We start from the raw sequence: 23,079 nt of genomic DNA on the forward strand, positions 1-23,079 counted from the left end.
GGCTTACAGCTTCCTGCTTTGTCTTCATTGATAATGTAACATTCAAAGTTTCCCAGCCCACTGGAATGTTTCCAGAATTTGGGGAAATTTTGAAAAGGCTCCAACCAATGCATCCAAGATTCTAGGGTAGAAGCCATTAGGTCAAGCTATCAAGACACATTTGAGTTCTTTGCTTTCTCTTGCTCTCTCTGCTTCTTCCTCTAATTCTAAACATTAACTTCCAATGCTTCAATTCAGGAGACAATTCAAGTGCTGTCCCTCAGTATTATCATCCTTGTCAAAGTCATCAGATTTTAATCCTACTCTTTCCCAGACCACATCCCTTCTCACAAATTTCCAACTCACATCTGCAATATAAAAAATAACATTCTGGTATGCAAAGCCTTGTCCCTTACTCCCTTCCTTTAATTCTACATACTTCCACCAAATCTGGATTTTCTCCCATCTCCATTCTTATATATTACACTTGGAGTTAAATACTTACATAAATGACTGAGAAAAGTACCAAGACTGGGATTTGTAGCATACACACTTGCACAGCGATAGAACTTCCAACTTCCAGGCTGAGGAAACAGATCAAGATAGATGAACCCAAACTGTCACAAGGGGTAACAGTGTGGAGCTGGATGAGTACAGCAGGCCAAGCAGCATTTTAGGAGCATAAAAGCTGACGTTTTGGGCCTAGACCCTTCATCAGAACAGGGGGATGGGGAGAGGGTTCTGAAATAAATAGGGAGAGAGGGGGAGGTGGATAGCAGTTTCAAGGCCCAAGAGATTATAACAGAGTTGCAGTGGTACAGAGATCCCCTGAGGTTGGACGGAGGGAGGAGGGTAACTTCTTCAGGTTAGGCATCCCTGGAAGAGGCTTCACAGTGAAGTTAAAATTGTGATCAGTGATAATGGGAACTGCAGATGCTGGAGAATCCAAGATAACAGTGTGGAGCTGGATGAATACAACTTATCCTCCTCCTTCCAGACCAACCTCAGGGGATCTCTCCCCCACTGCAACTCTTGTAATCTCTGCAGCCTTGAAACTGCTATCAACCTCCCCCCCTCTCTCCTTATTTATTTCAGAACCATCTCCCCATACCCGTCTCTGATTGAAGGGTCTAGGCCCGAAACATCAGCTTTTGTGCTCCTGAGATGCTGCTTGGCCTGCTGTGTTCATCCAGCTTCACACTTTTTAAAATCTCAGAGTCTCCAGCATTTGCAGTTCCCATTATCTGTGTCACAAGGGGGTAACTGTTTTACTGAATCACGTCATGTCATGTCTTCCCTCCCCCTCCAAGTCACTTGCTTCCAACAGCATTGTTCTCTTTTCATGAATCCTAGGAAATCCCTTCATCCCAGTTTTTATGAATGATACAGGCAGCACTTTTTTTAAAAAAATGATTGACTGTAAATTAGTTTTACTTGTGATATGGCAAGTATTATTTTGGACTACATTTTAAATGCTGTCATGACAATAAAGCATTAGATAGCAGACTAACTAATGTGTGGCAGCACAGTAGATTGGTGATTAGCACTGCTGCCTCACAGCACCAAGGACCCAGGTTCAATTCCATCCTGAGGTGGCTGTGTGGACGTTCTCCCAGTGTCTGCATGGGTTTCTTCCAGGTGCTCTGGTTTCCTCCCATTGTCCAAATACGTGCAGGTTAGCTGGATTGGCTGTGCTAAAAATTATCCAGTGTCCTGGGATGTACCAGGTTGGGTGGAATAGCCATGGGAAATGCAGAGTTACAGGGATGGGGTGGGATGTTCTTCAGAGTATGGACTTGATGGGCCAAATGGCCTGCTTCAAAACTGTAGGGATTCTATGATTGAAGTGACAGATTAGAGGCTGGTTTGGATTGTAATAATTGGTCAAAATTTTTGAAGAAAAAACTCAATGGCTAAAAACAGTTTGCAACAGTCTTATACTTTGCAGGAAAAGCTGCACATTGGATGGAAGCCCATTCCCAGATTGTTTGCCACTTTAACATCTAACTAGCCTACAATTGGTCAGGAATCACTGTCCCACTGGTTTAGTAAAGTAGGAGTTGAGTTCAAAGCAAGGAAAAAGAAAATTCCTGCTCACCAACACCCCCTAACACATCTTCCATCACCTCTCACAGTGTCCTCAATAGATGAGCACATGACAGGGAGGCCAGACCACAAAAGTCAGAAGACAAGATGAACACAACATACCTGAGGCTGATATTGTTCTGCAGTGCAAACTGGATTCCATTTACAATCTCAGGAAGTTCAGGGACCATTGCTAAGACAGTTACACCAAGGAAGTACTGTTTTTATTAAAACAAAAAAGTCCAATGTTAATTCCAACCTTTTCCTCCCAAAAAAGTTGCAAAGAAAAAAAACGTACATTGTGAAGACAATTCCAAAACTCACTTTCCTTCATATGATCTCAGATTCTACCCCATTCTAATTTAACTTGGAGGGAATGGACGATTTTTCCTTAAATTTCAGTTTGTTTATAAAACCACCTATTTGGCCACTCCCAGAGAAGGGATTCAATAACACAGCTAATTCCAAGTTCAGGCACATCCTCACCTGAACTTTTCCCTCGTCTCATTATCCATTTACTAGTCCTCCAGATTACTACTGGCCCCTTTTCCCCTTGTGCCTCTCCAACAAAGATTACAGAATTCCTCCTCTTTAGAATTCTCTTCTGGAACAGTAGGTGCCTTTGAATATAAATGAGATACACAAAACCCAAGCAAAGGCACAAATGTTTTAATTTTGAATAGTATGAGAAGTTATGAAATTTCAAGTTGCTTCAAACTGTGACTGTCATACAAGTTCTAGAATCCTAACTTCACTGTGCTGCCTGAAAAGATGGTGAAAGCAGATTCAAGTAACTTTCATCGTGGGAATTAAATAGGAAATGTGAAAGATTTGCATAGGACTAAGGAGAATGTGACTAAAAACACTAATTTAGATATCTAACAGGTGTGGTGGGCTAGTCAAACAACAGCCCTTTCATTAAGAAATGCACACTGAAACCATAAGACAATGCCGAAATATTGTTTATGTCAAGTCAATTTACTGCAGTAATGATAGAACCAAAACAGAAGTTGCTGGCAAAGTTCAGCAGGTCTGGCAGCATTGTGAAGAAAATAAATCAGATTTAACGTTGCAGGTCTGGTGACCTTTCCTCAGAACTGGCAGAACAGTGACAGAGACAACCTGGGGCTTCCTGCTGCACATGGCTCAACTAGCTCTCACCTCATCCTTTCAATAAGGTCCATTAAGAGATGAGGAAAAAACAAAACTATGATGCTAGCTACTCACTGAATAGAACATGGAAACAGTAATGCACAGTGACTTACTGAGGAGATTGCAGAGTTAGACAGCAAGGGGTTAATGTGCTCAGACACCAATTCTGCACAGGCAGACATGAAAACAGTGGCTACAATGAGCAGTACCACAGCTCTCCATCGTGACCAGTGAATGACAACATTGTGGCTGTGTCCTGAAACTGGAGAGGAGACAAATTTAGTCAACATCTGAAAACATCCATGGTTATCCAATTTATCCCACTTGCTTCAATACAAATCAAAAATCCTGTTTCTGCACAAAGGCCCAAATAGCGTCTTTTTGTCCATCCTATTATAACAACGTGAAGAATGAACCTCAACAGATATCTAGTCTGGCTGGATTCAGATTCTGCCTAGTCAGGTTTCCATACCTTGGGAAAAATGATCAGGTAAGTGGTAGAATTCATCTGGATCCCTTTGAACATGCAAAGAATATAAATACTGAACAATCATGCAAGATGCACTTAACTCAAGTTAGACCATAGAAATCAAGCTCTTTAAAATTAACTAGAGACATTAAACAATCATTCCTCTTGGTATTTGCAAGATGACATTCAACGGTTGTAGGGGTTCTTAGGGCTCTGTTGGAAACAAAGGAAATCAGACTGCACAATTGGGACTAAACTGTAAACAAGATTGTCTGAGCCTGCTACTGAAAAAAAAAATCAGCATTTATAATGGAATTCTTAATTTCAGTTCAAGATACAAGGGAGCTGATGAACCTACATTTGAACCAGGAAACTTACAATTCTACTTCTGCCGCAAAACATCCACATCCAAGAGCCACTTCTGCATAGTGGGTTTCTGGATACTGCAAGTTATCAGATTTGAAGTACTGATTTGTCATGCAGGGGGGTATACAAATTGGCCATTAACCTGCTACCTGTCACACTAATCTTCGACTAGTTTGGAGCAGACTTGCTCACCTGACCTGTCTTTTTAATTCTATTATTAAATAGGTAACTCTGGTAACAGGGAATGGCGAAGCTGGCCCAGGGATCAACTTATTTTGTGGGAAATTACTCTAGAATTGGGGATGGGGATGAGACAGCGTGAGAGCGTTGGCTTTGGATTACCTGTGTCAGGAAATAGTTAAATCAGTTTAAAAAATTATTGGAGGCATACAGGATACTGGTCCCTTAACAGAGGCACAAAATATTCTAACAATACTATATCAGAGCAGTAAGAGAATGGAACAGTATACAAATAGACAATAGGTCATACCTGAAATGCTACATGCAGTTTGGGTCACTGAATGGTAGGAAAATGACTGCACTTGATAGATAGTGAGAGCACAGAGAATGAAGGCCTGGTTTGGCCTTGACAGTTCTATTTATGTAGAAATATTGGAAAAGCGGTTTTTATTTTTGGGAACAGATGCCACCAAAAGGGAAACGTAATTAACTGTATAAATGAAGAATCTGGATAGTGCAGATTGAACATCCTACTGCCTTGGGCTAAGGAGGTTCATAATCTGGGGACACAGTGACTTAGAAGGTATTCCACGGGAAAGTATTTGAGCTATAAAAAGGTGGTACGATCCCAAACTCATTGCTCGGTAGGGTGACCGAGGCAGAACTCTTGTCACATTTAAAAATTATTTTTTCATGCGATTATGGGCTTCACTTGCCCAGGTCTGCATTCATGACTCAATCCTAATTGACTTGAAGGTGGTGACAACACGGTCTTCTGGAGCTGCTACGATTTTGTAATGCTGGGACACCCAGTGCTCTTTGGAAGAGAGTTCCAGAACTCACTCAAGGAATAGAGAGAAAGTTTGAACGTGTGGTAATATATGTAAAAGTCATTGTAGGAGAGTCCAAGATTTTTAAAATTGCAGATTGAGCTATTTGAATGATAACTTGCAATGAATTTGCATTTGAGAATTTTTGTGTCTTCTGCTGTTTCTGAATTTAAGTGCTTGTGGGACATTTTGAAGATGGCACTTTCCCAATCTCAAGAGTCCACTGCGGGGGCAGAGAACTGTTACAATCTACACGTTTAATGACCTGCCGCGATCAAGGTCCGGGCTGGTTGGTAATGTTGTTGCATAAGGATGCTCTTCACGTTGTAAACAGGTTACTTTAAAGAGATAAGCAAGTAACAGAGGTTGGGAGAAGCTTTACTTACCATGACGGTCACTAATGTGAATATCATAGATGTGGTTGTGTGTCTTCAGTGCAAAGACAAGACCGATCACATATGATGCAGGCAGAAGTATTGACACTGTGTAGATAAGGGGCCTGCAAGAGGGATATGACAATATTGTACGGAGTTAGAGGATGTATGATGTTACATGCTTTGGTGACAAGTTTTACAAAACAGACAAAAGAAAAGAAATCAGGCAAACAGGCAGGCAGGCATGTAGTAAATCCCACCATTGTCACTTTCCTGTTGTAAAAGACTGCAGTAAAGGAGATTAAATGCTGTGTGAGCAAGTTAATTCATTTAATTTCTGCATTTCCTCAATTTCCATTTGCAAACAATCAAGTCTGCGTACAGAGTGATGCATTCAGCACATGGTTCCTCCCACCACCCAGCTGTACCAGACAGGAATGAACAGGACCCCAAAAATGCTACTAAAAACATGTACTTACTGGACATGACTGTGAAACAAGGCATTCTGCAGCTGAAAGGGAGGGGAATAAACAGGAGGTGGAAAAACAATATTAAATCAGCATGGATGCAAGACTTTCAGTTCCACATTAATGAAGCTATATTGAAACAGGAACCAAAGAACAGACTCAATTCACCTATGATAGGTTCTTGCAGCACCGGAATATAACAGCAGAATCCTAGCCCCACCATCAGAACTACTTGGCACTTTGCCCAATGCTTCTATAGTTATGAGGTACTACATTTTGGAAAGGCAAATCAGGGCAGGACTCACACTTAAATGGTAAGGTCCTGGAGAGCGTTGCTGAACAGAGACCTTGGAATTCATAGTTCCTTGAAAGTAGGGTCCCAGGTAGACAGGATAGTGAAGGCAGCATCTGATATGCTTGCCTTTACTGGTCAGTGCATTGACTAGAGGAGTTGGAAGGTCACATTGCGGCTGTACAGGGCATTTATTCAGCCACTTTTGGAGTAATGCAGGCAATTCTGGTCTCCCTCCTACAGGGAGGGTAGTGTTGTGAAACTAGAAGAGGGTTCAGAAAAGATTCAAAGCTGTTGCCAGGGTTGGACAGTTTGAGCCATGGGGTGAGGCTGAATAGGCTACGGCTATTTTCCCTGGACCACAGGCTGAGGGGTGACCTTATAGGAGGTTTATAAAATCATGAGGATAAGTTAAATAGACAAAGTCTTGTCCCCAGGTTGGGGAGACCAAAACTAGAGGGCATAGGTTTAAAAAGGAGAGAGAGAGAGAGAGAGAGAGAGGGGAAAGATATAAAATGAACCCAAGGAGCAACTTTTTCCAGAGGGTGGTGCTTGTATGGAACGAGCTGCCAGAGGAAGTGGTGGAGGCTGGTAAAGTTACAACATTTGAAAAGGCATCTGGATGGTTATAAATGAACAGGAAGAGTTGAGAGAGATATGGGTCAAATGCTGGCAAACGGGACTAGATTTATTTAGGGTATCTGGTCGGCATGGACAAGTTGGACTGAAAGGTCTGTTTCCATGCTGTATATCTCTATGGCTATGACTCATCCTGACTTTGCTTTTCTCAATTTTTTGTTTTAAGATTAGATTCCCTACAGTGTGGAAACAGGCCCTTCAGCCCAACAAGTCCACACCACCCCTTGAAGCATCCCACCCAGACATCCCCCTATAACCCACACACCCCTGAACACTACGGGCAATTTAGCATGGCTGATCCACCTAGCCTGCACATCTTTGGGCTGTGGGAGGAAACCGGAGCACCCGGAGGAAACCCACGCACACACAGGGAGAATGTGCAAACTCCGCACAGACAGTCGCCCGAGGCTGGAATCGACCCGGGTCCCTGGTGCTGTGAGGCTGCAGTGCTAACCACTGAGCCACCGTGCTGCCCCTGTAAGAAATGGCCAATGAGAAGGAAGATAACATATACTTCTCAAACAAAATGTAAAATATTCAAATAAAAATAAAATAAAGGGGAACTGGAAGCAAGGTCTTGGAGGCAAGCTGTATCAATACCTCTTAATTACACAACTTAAATAATTAAGACATTTTGGTAGTAAACCAAATTTTATATTTCACATGGAGTAGTTTCTTTTGTATCCAAAAGTGGTAGAGATAAAAAAGGAACTGTATATGTAGTCTTGGATCTCAAAGCAAGTCGTCAGCTGCGGCTCCATTCCTGCTTGGGAGTCAGAAGTTTCACAGAATCCCTCCAGTGGACAGAGGAGCCATTCAGCCCTTTGAGTCTGTGTCAACCCTCCAAAGAGCATCCACCGAGATGCACCTTATTGCTATTACACCACAGGAAGTTTAGCATGGCCAATTCACCTATCCTGCATATCTTTGGACTGTGGGAGGAAACTGGAGCACCTAGAGGAAGGCCATGCAGACACAGGGAGAACGTCTGCTTGTGTTGAGTTTCCACAGTCACCCAAGGCTGGAATTAAACCCAGATCCCTGGTGCTAAGGCAGCAGTACAAATCACCGTGCAACCATGCAGCTCAGAGCTTAAATTCAACCCGAGTGCTGAGAACTTGTAAATTTATTCCACAACAGTACTGAGGAAGCACTGCATTAGGATGTTGTCAAGGATAACTGATAGCCAATAGCTGCAGGCCATGCCACCCATGTCACATGAATGAGAAAGATCTTTGGGATGAAATGTTAAAAGACAAAAAAATCCCATCTGCCCCTCTCGATGTGAAAGACCCAGTGCTGGGTGAAGCATCTCAAATGAAAATTTTAGGTTTAAAAAAGGAGACCTTCCTGTTGCCACCTTAACATCGTAACAATTCATCATCTGGACATTTTATCACCATTCTTCTTGCATAAAAGATTAGCTATTGTATTTCCAGAACTAAGTTTATACTTTTTGAAGTAAAGTAGTTTGGGACAAAGGTCATGAAAAAGTGCTTATAGTTTTAAAAATGCAATCTTATTTTTCTTCCATTTCTACCACAACTTTTAAAACAAATTGACTCAGAGCATGGAAGATGCTGTTGTTTCCTATAGTTATATCTCTTATTCCATTGGGACATTAATAAACTTAAAGTACTGACTTAAAATAGCTTGTGCATATCATGGACAGATCACCACAAAGCCACAGCCATAGAAAACACTGCCACAAGAGCAGATCAGAGGCTCAGAATCCTATGGTGATTAACTCATTTCCTCACTCCCTAAAGCTTGACCAAAAAGACAAAATTGGAAGCAAGATGGAATACTCCCCAGTTGCCTGGATGAGCACAAGCAGTTGACACATCCAGAACAAAGCAACCTATTTGACTGGCACCACATCCACTCTTTACCATTAATGCAAGGTGCGGTGTCTAAGCATTATCTACAAAATGCACTGCAGAAATTCACCCACAGTCCTACGACAGCACTTTCCAAAACCCACGACCACTACTGTCTATAAGGACAGGGGCAGCAGATACCTGGATCGCCACCTGCAATTCACCCTCCAAATGACTCACCATGCTGACTTGGAAATATGTGGCTGTTACCTCATTATCACTGCGTCAAAATCCAGGAATTCCCTGAATAAATGGTATTGCAGGTGTACTCACAGCACATGAACTGCAGCAGGTCAAGGCAACAGCTCACCATCACCTTCTCAGGGGTAGCTGTGGATGGATAAGAAATGTTGGCCCAGCCAGTGACACCCATGTCCAAATCTGGGAAAATAAGCTATGGAAAGCTGTATTTCAATAGTCTGTGCGCAGGATCAATATTTACTGCACCCAAACTAGTAACACAGACAAGTGAGGATCATTTCTGCAATTTAGCAATTCTGATCTCCCTTCTATAGGAGTGATGTTGTGAAACTTGAAAAGCTTCAGAAAAAACATTGCCGTGTTTGGAGGATTTGAGCTATAGGGAAGAAGCCGAATAGGCTGGGCTATTTTCCTTGGAGCAACGGAGGCTTAGGCATGATCTTATACAGGCTTATAAAAACCATGAGGGCATCAACAGGGTGAACAGCCAACATCTTTTCCTTGGGGCGGTGAGTCCAAAACTGAACTTGTCATTTCAGAAAGTTTAAGGTAGCCTGAAAATCACCTTTAAGGTGGTGTTCCTTCTCTAGGTAAATGGACTAAGTAGTACGTAGACCCTTTAAAACAAAATTACCATTGATTGTCCCTCGCTGTCACCATTGTTCTGCCCATCCAAGGGGTGACTGCTGACTCCTGGCACTGGGCATCACAGCAGGTGGAGTAGAACAATTATTTCCTTCAGTACCTGATCCAAGTGGTTGGTCATCACAACGTAGACAGCTAGGCTGAGGCACTGTCCAACCAGCACAGGCAATAGATCAAAGATCAGGAGCAGCAGACACTGGCTAATACTGCACCTCAAATCATAACCTCCAACTGGGCCAGGCCACTTGGATTCCTGACCGTTTGTACAACAGAGTTCATTTGCATGAAATAGAATGGGTTTTGAGTGAAGCTTGTGAAAGAGAAAGTTAATCCATACCCCACTGAAGTGACAGTCACTGCACTCGAAGGGACCAGATCCATTCTGTGTTAAGTTAGTACAACCTTGACATATTAGGCTTCCATAGGCTTTGGAAAAGAGCGTTGGTGCAAACACACCTACAAGAAAAAAGGAACAAGGCTGATCTACAACTGTGAAAATCTGTTGGGTTAGGCATTGAACAGCAGCACAGATTTGTAAGTGAGAGATTTAAAGTGACATGGAGATGTAGGTGCTCCTTTGCTTTCTCTAACATCTCTACCCTGCAGAAATTGGTTGTTGCTGCTCTACTGGCAAAGCTTGCTAACTGGAGAGAGAATGTTCAAAAAGCAGCTAGAGTTTATTCTATTGGAGGTTTAAAACAGTACAGGAGTTTGTGGAAAACTTACAAGGGTTATTTCTGATTTTATTGAGTAATGAATTAATACACATCAAGGATGGCAGGGAAAAAAAGTGATTCATCACAGCTGGAACACAGGGGTTCCTGGGCACCGATGTGATCCTGAAAAAACACACATTCAAGTGCTACCAGCTCAGTGTAATTGACTGGGGCACTGAGCTACAGAAGGTACGACACAATAGGGAGGGGAAAATTACTTACACATTTTGTACCAGGAGGCCATCACATCCCCTAGTATAGGATCTTCTGATTTGATTAATGTTTAAGGACAGGCAAATACAGCAAGAGTTTAATGTAAGGAACCCAAGGGACAAGAGAGTTGAGCCTTAAAAATTGTGCAACAGGTTTGACCTGTTTTCAGCTTGCTCAGATTAAAGAGAGACTGATCAGTTAATAAACAAAGTAATCAAAGTACTGACATACAGGAATGCATTTAAGAGGGCAAAACAAATGAAGTGAATGTAGTGGTAGGAAGCAATAGTATGGTGAGATTGATTGCCTGCAAAGAACAAGAGTCCAGGTGCATATGTTGCCCACCCAGGACATCTGTTCAGCACTAGAGAAGGGCTTGCAGTGGGAGGGGAGGAGGCACTAATTGTGGCCCATGCACATACCAAACAGAAGACAGGGCAATGAAATAGGTTCTCCACTTTCAGTAAGAAAAAGGTATGCATTCAATTAAGCAGAAGTTCAGATTATTACCTGACCCAAATGCAAACAGGAGAGGGGAATGAATGCATGGCTGAAAGACTGGTGCAGTAGAAGTGGACTTTGGTTCATGGGGTTCCGGCATCAGTTGGGGCAAGTGGGGTGGGAGTCTTGGTGCAGGTGTAAAGCATTGATGCAGGAGCCATGTTCTAAAAAGCAATTAATGGCAGAAGTCAAGGGAGTTTTAAACCAAAAGACTAGAAGGCTACAAACTGAAAGCCACAGAATGAAGACAAAAGGCTCTGAATCTGAATGCATGCAGCAAAAAAACAAATAGCACAAGTGAAAATAGGTATGATCTATATCCATTATCTAGACATGGCTGTGGAGTGACTGATTGGGATCTGAATGTTGAAAAGTGTCACTTCAGAAATGCATTGTTGAGCAGAGTGAAACCCTTGCAGCATTTATCCTCTGGAAATTTTATATGAAGCATTTGGCATTTGTACCTCATTACCTACCTCCCACTGATATGAACAGCAATGCTGAACTAATACCAGCTGACCGACTATTGAACCTCTGCTCCTGATGCTTGCATCCTCCAATCACCATGGATATACCCTAGTGAACAAAACATCAAGATCAGAAACTGATGAGCTATAAACTGCACAAGAATTACATGGAATGACAACGCATTCGTTTCTGGAATTTATTTTTAAACTGGGCAGATGCACAAGATTCTCCCCACTGTTTGGTGAAGAATCATTCAGTCCATGGTCCACATGTACTTCAAGTACAGTGTCAATATCCTCCCGTAAAGTCTCAGGGTTCCAGGATCAAGTCCCACTATAGTCTTGGGAACAAACAAAAAGACATGCTAAAACTCCTATGCACTACAGAGGAAGCGTTATGCTTTTGCAAGTACTGTCCTTCAGACATGACAATAAACTAAGTTTTCAGCAAGAGACACGTTCTGGCTCATGAAGAATGTGCTGTCAAAATGCCAACTTACCGGGATAAAGAGGACACATCCCAGCAAGGTACCAGTCAGAGCACTTTTCACGACTTCTTCATAGCATTTGTTTCCCTTATGGCTGCCTTTAATCAGGGCAGTTATGTAGAAGGTCAACTCAGTGATTGAACCAAATGAAGCATTCACCACTGCACCTACAGCAAAGTTACTCTGAGCTGAAATACTGAAGACAGAAGAATTACTTTTTAAAAATATTGGTACACATGCCAGAGGATTTTGAACAGAAAGAGGACCAAAACTCTTTCAGCCAACTTATATACAGTAACTAGTTACTGTATACAAAATTACCAAAAAACAAGTGATTTAGTGTTTGTTTGCATATGGGTTTTTGGGGTACACCAAAGAGACATGATATAGCTAGGAGTGAAAGCCAAGATTTTGAGCAAAAACAGTAGAAACCATTTGTTACAAAGTAGTGGTAGAACATTTAGAAAGTCATAAATCAAGAGTCAACATGGTTTCATGAAAAGATGATTATATTTGGAAATTATAGCTTCAAGGGCATAAAAAGCAGATAGAAAAGAAAACAATAGATCTAGCATATTTGTATTTCTCCAAAAACGAAATCATTAAGTGTCTCAGAAAGGTTGTGTCACAAGAGCTCATAATATTGGAGTTGGTTGCCAATTCTCTGTCCACTTAAGAAATAGGAAACAAAGTCAGGATAAAGGGATCACTTAAGATTGGCAAATTGCAATGAGAAATATCACAGAACTCAGATTTAAGTATTTGAGGGTTCCGCACTATGTTATAACTTATGAAGTGACTGTATTGTAGCCAGATTTCATGTGAAGAGAGATAAGAAACCGAGTTTAAAAAAGGAGAATACCGTCTGTAAGGGGATAATTAGATCGGCTAAATGAGTGAACAAAAAAAAAAATTGACTTTTTGAATACTTAGTACAGGATCATACAAAATTGTCCACTTTGGCAGGAAGAATAGAAAAAAGCAGCATAACATTTAAACAGAGACAGAAAGCTACTGAACAGGTGTACAAGGAAACCCTTACCAGTAGATCAAAGTCAGCATGCTAGTACAGTAAATAATTAGAAAGGCAAATGGAATGTGAGCCCTTCTTGCGAAAAAGATGTTTAAAAGTAAGGGAGGCTTGCTACAACTGTACTGAGGCACTGGTGAGACCACCCCTAGATTACAGCACACATTTAGTCTCCTTAAAAAAGTGATTTTCTTCCATGGAGGTAGTTCAGAGCAGGCTTATTAGGTTGATTCCCAAAACAGAGTCAGAGTCATTAGTATATGGAGGAAGGGGTGCGTTTACACACTTCAGAACAGGAGTCAATCTTATTCAATAAGATTAGAGGGGATCTGATCTAGTAGTTGCTGACAGAATGTTTCCTTTCATGGAGAGGCACATTTTATTGCTGAACAGGTGTTGCATTTAAGAGACAGATGAGGAAAGATTTCTTCTGAGGATTGTTAATCTTTGGAGTTCTTTTGCCCAGGAAACACTGAAATCTGGAATCAGGACTAGCGTCCAGGTTGAGTCAGATTGGTAAGAGGGAGTCAAGGGATAAATGGAGGCAGACAGCAACATGGAGTAAGGACACAATCAGATCAGCCATGAGGAGACTGAAATATTGGAGCAGGTGCAATATGGACCTACCACCTGTTTCCATTTATGGTATTTTGGAAATGTCATTGCTTGACTTTTCACAAAAAACAACAATTACACAACTAAGCAGAACAGAAATTGAGAGCGTAACAGTGAGCATGAGTGCGAGTTTTGTGTGGGGGGGGGTAAGAGAAAGAAAGAACAGCGAACTGGTGGGTATACATTCCAAGCAGTTGTGTTGGAGTCAATTTAGGGATGTCAACACTGCCCTAGCACAGGAGTGGGAATCTGCAGTTTACACAGTTTTACACCTGATCATAGCATTGTAATGCCAGAGGGAGCAATACAAATTCTAATAGCAGCTTTAAAGTGAAATTAGATGTATACTTGAAAATTGCAGCCATACAAGAGGAGATTTGGGGAGCGGGACTTCAAAAAGGGAGTTGGCACTGGCTCAATACGTCAAGGAACCTCTTACCTGTACTGCAACAAGATTTTATGCTATGGGAGGCAAAGCTGACAGGTCTAAGTGCTGATGAAAGCATCGCTACTTCTCCCACATCACCACAAGTGATGATTTCATTTCGCACAACTTATTTATGGAAAGGCATTTTCATTGTTCAGCTCAAAATCCAAAGTGCTCATCTTAGGTGGACACTATTCTTGAAGTGAGCACAAACTTCTCAAAAAGACACAGGGTGCAAGTGACACCAAGATAAAATCTTAATGCCCTAATTTTTGTGTTAAAGCAAGAAAAATGTGCTGTTAATGGATCCATGGAATTGAAGAAGGGGAATGGAATGGGGAGAATCTTAGGAACCCTACATTTAGGGCATTACATTAATCAAATGTAACAAAATGGAAGTCAGCCCCAATTGTGCATTCTACTTGCACATGCGGTTTAAAACACTGAAACCAGTGAGCTTTACAACAGATTAAAATTTCAGATCAAAGAGGAAACCACTTACACCACATGACTGGACAGAGAGAAACCAAATAGACATATCTTAAACCAGATTACCAAAAACAAAAAGACTTCCTGCCTCCAACCTATAAAAGGTGAGCAACAAGCAACATTTCAGAATCAGAAAAAGCCACTTTACATTCTCTGGAATATATAAATTGCATCAGTATTTATCCTTCACGGCTGAGGGCAAGAGAAGGTTTTGCTTTTGACTGGATAAACATTGAAAGATACTATTAAAACAAAAAAGGAAGTAGCAATGGCACAACGCATTCTCAAGGGGAAAATAAACTTATTGGTAACTCAGAGGAAGAAACATGTTTACCTCTGCAGATTAAGGTAGTGTACAAATGTATATTAAAAACTAATAAGTGTTCTCATATCTATTGTTGTGCAGCACTCAATTGTTCATTCCATTCAAGCATTTGCCTCCTATATTATTCTAAAACAAATCTGCAAAAGCTCAAGGAGCAGCACCTCATTCTTCAATTAGATATTCTTCAAATTTTCAAACTAAATATATCACAATTTAAAAACCCATCAGCTGCTGGGGAAGATTGTTACCATTTTCAACTCCTCTACTTCATTTTTGTATTTGGAAATAGCAATTACAACATTGGGTTCAAGATAAAGACCACAAAGCAAGGTAAAGACCCAAATTAGGTGGTTGATTCAAAGGCAGGAATGAACTAGGAGAATTAAATTGAGAGCATTAGATTCCCTACAGTGTCGAAACAGGCCCTTCGGCCCAACAAGTCCACACCGCCCCTTGGAGCATCCCACCCAGACCAGTCCCCCTATAACCCACACACCCCTGAACACTACGGGCAATTTAGCATGGCCAATCCACCTAGCCTGCACATCTTTGGACTGTGGGAGGAAACCCCACACAGACATGGGGAGAATGTGCAAACACCACAGACAGTTGCCCGAGGGTGGAATTGAACCTGGGTCCCTGGCGCTGTGTGAGGCTGCAGTGCTAACCATTTAAAAAAAAAATGGAAATAGAACAATTAACATGAAAATTGTGGTTAGACAGCACTTTACAAAATTAAAAACAAGGAAAACTAGTTACAAAACATTCGACATGAACAGACAAAAAAGGAATATGAAAAAGGCAAACAAGATAAAGAAAATTCAGTAGGCAAAGAGAAATTAAAATGTGGTATTAATAATCCTAAAACCATACTGAATGCTTAATAGCATGGAGGGGAAATTGTGTTTGTTACATTGCTAAAGTATTTTAGGTTCAATGAGTTGAACCAATAAAAATTTCCAAAGAAGGCATCTGATGAGAAAGAAGGTACATCCCTCAAAAGAAAAAGACAAAATGCTGCTTATAAGTGCATGCACTGGGGTTATTTGCATGCTTAGGGGATTACCCAACAACACAGCTTGGCCTGCTGTGTTCATCCAGCCCCACACGGATCTTGGATTCTCCAGCATCTGCAGTCCCCATTATCTCTATCATCAATACGTTATTTTTGGGTGGGGGAGCAGGGACACACGTATCAATAGTTTCTTTTGTATGTGAACATACCAGGTGTGCATTTAGCTGAATCCTGGAAATTTGGATGAAGGAGTGGGAAGGAGAGCAGAGGCAGATCAGAGATGGGACATCTTAGGCATAAGAGATCCTGCCATGACAACTGTATATAGGAGAAGGGAGGATGGGGAGGTGATGGCCTCATAAGACATACAAGTGGAAGTAAGGCCATTCGGCCCATCAAGTCCACTCCGACATTTAAATCATGGCTGATGGGTATGTCAACTCCACATACCTGCACTCTCCACGTAGCCCTCGATTCCTTCTGAGATCAAGAATTTGTCGATCTCTGCCTTGAAGGCATCCAACATCCCGGCCTCCACGGCAATGAATTCCACAAGCTCACTACTCTGGCTGAAGAAATGTCATCTCATTTCAGTTTTAAATTTACCCTCTTGTAATTTTAAGGCTGCGCCCTCGGGTCCTAGTTTCCCTGCCTAACGGAAACAACTTCCTAGCGTCCACCCCTTCTAAGCCATACATTATCTTGTAAGTTTCTATTAGATCTCCCCTCAACCTTCTCAACTCTAATGAGTACAATCCCAGGATCCTTAGCCGCTCATCATACGTTAAACCTACCATTCCAGGGATCATCCGTGAGAATCTCCGCTGGACATGCTCCACGGCTGGTATGTCCTTCCTGAGGTGTGGGGCCCAAAATTGGACACAGTATTCTAAATGGGGCCTAACTAGAGCTTTATAAAGCCTCAGAAGCACATAGCTGCTTTTATATTCCAACCCTCGAGGTAAACGACAACATTACATTCGCTTTCTTAATCACGGACTCTACCTGCAAGTTAACCTTTAGAGACTCCTGCACCAACACTCCCAGATCCCTTTGTACTTCTGCTTTGCGAATTTTCTCACCATTTAGAAAATAGTCCATGCCCGTATTATTTTTTCCCCAAAAGTGCAAAACCTCACATTTACTCACATTGGTTCAGGAAATGGCTGAAATTCACTCTCCTAAACTGTCTAAATCTTTCTGCAGCTTCCCTACCTCCTCAGTACTACCTGCCTGACAACCTATCTTTGTATCATCGGCAAACGTCACCAGAATGCCCCCAGTCCCTTCATCCAGATCATTAATATACAAAGGTGAACAGCTGCGGCCCCAACACTGAACCCTGCAGGACACCACTCGTCACTGGTTGCCATTCCGAAAGAGCCTTTTATCCCAACTCTCTTGCCTTCTGACAGACAGCCAATCCTCAATCCAAGCCAGTAGCTCACCTCGAACACCATGGGCCCTCACCTTACTCAGCAGCCTCCCGTGAGGCACCATATCAAAGGCCTTTTGGAAGTCTAGATAGATAACATCTATTGGGTTTCCCCTGGTCTAACATACTTGTTACCTCTTCAAAGACGGTATTAACTGGACTGTTAATCCAGAGACCCAGATAACATTCTGGGGACCTGGGTGCAAATCTCGTCACAGCAGATGGTGGAATTTGAATTCACTAAAAGTAACTGGAATTAAGAATCTAAAGATAACCATGAATCCATTATCAATTGTCAGAAAAACCCATCTGATTCAATAGTGTCCTTTAGGGAAGGAAGCTGCCATTCTTACCTGGTCTGGCCTACATATTACTCCAAACCCACAGTAATGTGATTTACTCCTAATTGCCCAGAAGGCAATCAGACATGGGTAATAAATGCTGGCTAACCAGCAATTCCCTCATCCAGTGAATGAGGAAAGAATAAAGAACTTGCTCTCAAGAAAGTCACTGTTCTAGGCCCAACCATCTTCAACTGCTTCCAATGACCTATCATCCATCCAGAATTGGGGATGCTCACAAGTGCACACATGTTCATTGCTATTCATGCTCCTGAGACACTGACACATTCAGCAGCCTCAAGCATGAAGGCCCAATCATCTCCAAGCTGATAAAATGGCAAGTAAAATGTTTGTGCCATACAAAAGCAGGTTAAAGACTAGAATTTCTGTGATAAGTAATAGTACTTATCTCCCTAGTGACTATCCACTTTCTACCAGCCTCATATCAAGAGTATGATGCAACACTCCCTGCTTGCCTGAATGAATTCAGCTCCAATGACACACAAAAAGGCTTAACAGCATTGACAAAAGCAGTATGTTTGATTAGCACACTATCTACCATCAACACATCACCATGAGTGCCATCAATAACATGCACTGCAGAAATTCACCAAGGTGGCACAAATACCAAAATTACTTTATTTTAGAACTTTCCAACAGGGCAGACATGACATTAGAGATGCTGCTTGGCCTGCTGCGTTCATCCAGCTCCACACTGTTATCTATGACATTAGATGAGACGGACATTTCAGATTGAAAAGGATCGAGGGATTATAAAAATAATTAGAAAAAATGTCTGGTAAACAGCTAGTGAGATTTCTTCATTTTCAAGTGATAGAACGTGTTAATTAAATTATAGGTTGCTGGACAATGTCACTAGTGGAAGAGATTTATGGAATCCTAAAACAGATCATAAAAATCCAAAAACTGAAAATAAAAGCTACCACAGATTCCCAAAACAGCAAGTCATGCTCAACAATTCTATTGAAAGTTAGAAAAAGGTAGATGAGCATAATAGTAAGAGATAGGAGGAACAGCAGATGCTGGAGAATCTGAGATAACAAGGTGTAGAGCTGGATGAACACAGCAGGCCAAGCAACATCAGAGCAGCAGGAAGCCTGATGTTTTGAGCCCAGACCCTTCTTCAGAAATGCTCCTTTGATGCTGGTTGGCCTGCTGTGTTCGTCCAGCTCTACACCTTGTATTACTAGTATTGGCACAGTTACTATTGGTACAATAATAATAGTTTTCATAAGGCCTATGACATGTTACCACTGAGCAGATGCAGGACCAAAAGGATGGCCAAAAACATGGAGATTTAGTAAATGGACAGCAAGCTGACAACAAAACTGACTGTAGGGGTTAACAAAAACATTTGCAATCCAAGTAACTGCTGAAAACGAGTGCTGGAATCAGAGTTATTCACTATTTACATTTAAAAAAGCTGAACTCAAATACTTTAAACAATTTCCAAGTTATTCCAAATTGCATGGCGACATTTGCAATCAATATGGAGGTCTGTTGAGGATAAAGAATTAACTAACAGGCGGAGTAAACCCGGAAGTCCTTCAAACCTGCTCCATCCTTCAATAAAGGTCATGGCTGAAGTGCTTATATTCCAACTTCATCTTCCTGTCCACCCTGATCACGAATCTATTCACCTTTGCATTAGATATTTACAACTCCCACATTTCAACATCCTTTAAAAGGTAGAGGCTCAGAAGAGTGCTCAAAGAAAAATCTCTCAGTTTGGGAAAGGCCAAATCCAAATTCTGGACTGACCCACAAGAGTAAACATCATTTCCACATCCATGTCAAAGCTATTTGAAGATCTTCTCAAATCAAAGCACTTAACACTTCCAAACTCTAGCAAGAACAGCACAGCATGTCCAGGTCTTTCCTCAAAAGACATGGCACCAGCATATCCCTACTAAGTGGCCCAAGTTGTAACCAGTCACAGAGGGCATCGCAATAAAACAAATTGATCCTAACCTTATTCAAATTCTTTTCAGCAGGGATAACTGATCAGAATGTGGGTTACCTGTATTTAAAAAAAAAAGTTGAAGGATCCACTATGCATTCCTACAGCAAGTGTGCTGATCAGAACACCCGAATCTTAAGTCATCTCATGTCCATGAGTACCAGGTCTGAAGCAAGGAATTTTCAGAAATGCCTGTTAGCAAATCTAATTACACAATCCATGATGGCTCTTTGAAGTTATGTCAAGACCCAGAAAGTGAAATTTATTCACAAGATGCAGATGGGATAATCAGCATGAGGCATGTAAAAAAAAAACCAAGTTAGACAAGTCTATGAGTGAAATAAAATGTACTGATTTGGTTACATGAAGTTGGGTGGGAAAAGACTCCTGTGGATAAAATCAGTTAAGAAACGTGGATAAAACCAAGTGACCCACCAGAACAGTTCTGCATGTAAAACAAAGTTCAGCTTACCTGGCAATTGCCATTCCAATGTAATGGGACAAAGGAACTATGGCTATGACAGATAGTGCAAATTTCACGAATGAACTGGCATAGCGATTCTCTGTATCTCCGTAGCCCAACACCAGAGCAACTATTACTAGAGGTAGCAGATCTGAAGAATCAGTTAAAGAAATAATTGTAACAAGGAAACCCAAGCCAGCAATAAAAAAAGTGACTGTAGAAGGATGTAGCACTGACCAAATGTTCCTCCTCTTCCTACCTACATCTTGCCTTCCACCAGTCACAAGATACAAGGCTCTAAAACATTGTAAGTATTATAGCATTAACTAGAGGATGAAGATGGAAAATGTTTAGGTTTAAATGTTCAGTTGTGATGACCAGAAAAGGCAGGGGTGGGGACTTCTCACTGTTTTACATTTGCTTGGAAACAAGTTGCAGATATGGTTAGTTGTACTTTCTATGGCTTTTCATTAGTCACATGAGTATTGAGCTCACAAGGCAAGCATGTAGATTTTAACCATTCTGTGCATTTCTCAATCAAGATTAAACACTAATCATTGATTTAATCAAACAGCTAAAGCAGAAAACAATGGTAATAAATGTTTATTTGGCAAATACTTTTGAAGGATACTGTGTACACAAGGTCTTTTTAAAAAAATCAAAATAGCTCAACAGTAGCAACTCAACTTCACTCATGGCAAGTCAGCAACTTCTACTCAACGTACACCAATACAGACTCAGACTTTGTGCATTTGTAGATCACTATTTAGTAGAAAGGCAGTGGTTTCATATATAGCATTGATTTTTAAACTTCTAATTAGCAGACATATTTCCAGAAGAATTAATTTGGGCTTCCTTTGCCCCCTTAAAGCTGGGTCACAAGCCATTTGAAAACATCTCAGGTGGATAAGAGTCCAAAATCTTTGGGGAACAAGAATACAAAATAAAAAAAGAGCTAGGAACAGGATAATTCAACTGGAGGTTGGAAGTGTCAGTAAATAATTTTAAAAAAAGTGTGGTGTAACAAGAGGCGATGACAACTCTGCCTGCTATTTTTAGTTATAGTTGCCTGCACTGAACCAAAGGATACTCACAGCAAATACATTAATGCCAACCACAGTATATTTGTAATAGTAGAAATTCATAGCATGGTAACAACAGAGGACCACTTCTCCCTCCAGTGGAACTTCAGTCTGGGGGTATGATGTGAGACAGAAGCAGCAAAATTAGTTTGCATAAATTCTTACACAAGACATTAACATTTTAGTAAATGCAAGCCCTATTTCTTGGGCAAATGTAATGTCTCCATTCATTCTGCTTTTAAAATGTCTAATTTTAGAGAACTACATCCAACTTTTTAAAAAAAAATCTTGATGGAAGAGTTGAAGTTTTATCAATGTCAGACAGTCATTTCTCAAATCTAACATTCCCAGCCAGAAACATATCATTTCTGCTAATAGTACAGGCATGGAAAGAGGATACATATACCATTGGTGCAACTTCTTGGTAGATTCAAGCAAAAACAAGATTCTCATGCAGCACTAGAATCTCATCAACTGCTCAAAAAGATTATTGCCAGGATCAGTGGAAATCCTGGGTGGTTTCTGCAAGGCTCAAGGTTCACAAATAAAAATACAAACTGACTGAGTGATTTGCAAATCCTGTGCCATATCTGGTTAAACAGACAGCTTGGTAACACACTGAATAAATAATACCACAATGTTAGTTTACAATGAAATCAACCATGTCACAAAGCTAGCAGACGACTAACCTCGGGACAGTAGTAAGGCCTGCATCCCATAATCTGTAGTTAATGGAGTCAGAAATAATCGATGACCTAATTTTGTATACCTATCTTTTCCCAACATCCCTTAATACAATTGAATTAAAAAATCTAATCAACTCCAGCTTTAAAACTAAACTGACCTAGCATCGGAAGAGTGTTCCAAAACCTACAATCCTTTGATCACTCAATTTTAAGAAGTCCAATTCTAACTTTTAGACTTTAGTCTAGTTTTACACTCCCTCACAAGACGATAGTTTCCCTGTATCTATCCAATCTGTTCCCTCCAGTTTTGAACTCCAATCCAATCACTTAACGTTTTGAAAGGACAGAACAAAAATCATAGTTTGTGTACTTTCCCCTCAATTAACCCTTTGGAGTACAGATACAATGCATTTTTTGATACAGCATTCTCAAGTATATCCCTTCCTAGTGTGGTGCCCAGAACTGTTCACAAACCTCCAGGTATGGTTTAACTGTTACTCTTTATAGCCAAAGGACTACTTTAGCCCCAGTTATACCTTAACTGCCTTCTCTATAAAGAGAAGATTTAAATGACAGTGAAGTGTTTACTCTCTTTGCAAAGAGAAGACGCACACTATAAAATGTCATTCACTGCCAAAAAAATGGCGCATGGGATGAACTATTAATTTGAAAAAAAACTCAACACAAAGCAAGTTTTACTCCCCGTTTAGCCTATTGTGGATACCAACAGGTGGTTTAAAAAATCCTTCAGTATGGCAAAGTGTAAGAGTGCATCTAACAGTCTGTGTCTCTCCCAACTTGCAGTTCAAGATTCATATGCAACTCAACAGGACAAACCACACATTACTAGAAATATTCCTTACCCTCTTCTGCTGTCTGATCTGCAGCTGCTCAGGAGGGATGAGTAGAATAACAGCAATAGCTCTGCCATTTAGCTTGGCTACTGGAATGGTGATAACCAAGATCCAGGCAATGAAGGAAGCCAGACCATGGGCAAGCACAAGAGGTGGATACCCCAGGAGAAACCACACATACGTGCTAGGACGATGCTGGAAAGTAGATTGAAACAGGTTAATTCTCAAAATGGAAACACTGGATCAAAAACAAAAACAATCAGGATGTTGTAAACATAGTTGGGCAGCATCCTTGAAGTTAACATTTCATGTCACTGCCCTTTTGTCAAACTGACTATTTCTGATTTCTTGTTTTTACTTCAGTTATTCAGTAGTCACTGTATTTTGCATTG

General features: G+C 41.0%; 1 protein-coding gene across 6 annotated transcripts in view; it reads right to left on the reverse strand.

Moving 5' to 3' along the window:
- cax1 (cation/H+ exchanger protein 1) overlaps nucleotides 1-23,079 on the reverse strand; it is a 55,538-nt gene that overhangs the window by 4,829 nt on the left and 27,630 nt on the right. For 5 of the 6 annotated variants that reach the window (XM_048554384.2, XM_048554386.2, XM_048554382.2 and 2 more), the window contains 11 exons: nucleotides 22,697-22,882; nucleotides 21,156-21,258; nucleotides 20,075-20,216; nucleotides 11,957-12,140; nucleotides 11,466-11,565; nucleotides 9,897-10,015; nucleotides 5,915-5,946; nucleotides 5,448-5,560; nucleotides 3,330-3,478; nucleotides 2,188-2,282; nucleotides 485-563 (listed from right to left, as the gene is read on the reverse strand). In XM_048554384.2, coding sequence (XP_048410341.1) covers nucleotides 485-563; nucleotides 2,188-2,282; nucleotides 3,330-3,478; nucleotides 5,448-5,560; nucleotides 5,915-5,946; nucleotides 9,897-10,015; nucleotides 11,466-11,565; nucleotides 11,957-12,140; nucleotides 20,075-20,216; nucleotides 21,156-21,258; nucleotides 22,697-22,882 — 1,302 coding nt within the window. The remainder of the gene's footprint in view (nucleotides 1-484; nucleotides 564-2,187; nucleotides 2,283-3,329; nucleotides 3,479-5,447; nucleotides 5,561-5,914; nucleotides 5,947-9,896; nucleotides 10,016-11,465; nucleotides 11,566-11,956; nucleotides 12,141-20,074; nucleotides 20,217-21,155; nucleotides 21,259-22,696; nucleotides 22,883-23,079) is intronic. The other variant, XM_048554383.2, reaches the window with a different exon arrangement.

Source organism: Stegostoma tigrinum, chromosome 25 (assembly GCF_030684315.1).
Source record: "Stegostoma tigrinum isolate sSteTig4 chromosome 25, sSteTig4.hap1, whole genome shotgun sequence".
Taxonomy (NCBI): domain Eukaryota; kingdom Metazoa; phylum Chordata; class Chondrichthyes; order Orectolobiformes; family Stegostomatidae; genus Stegostoma; species Stegostoma tigrinum.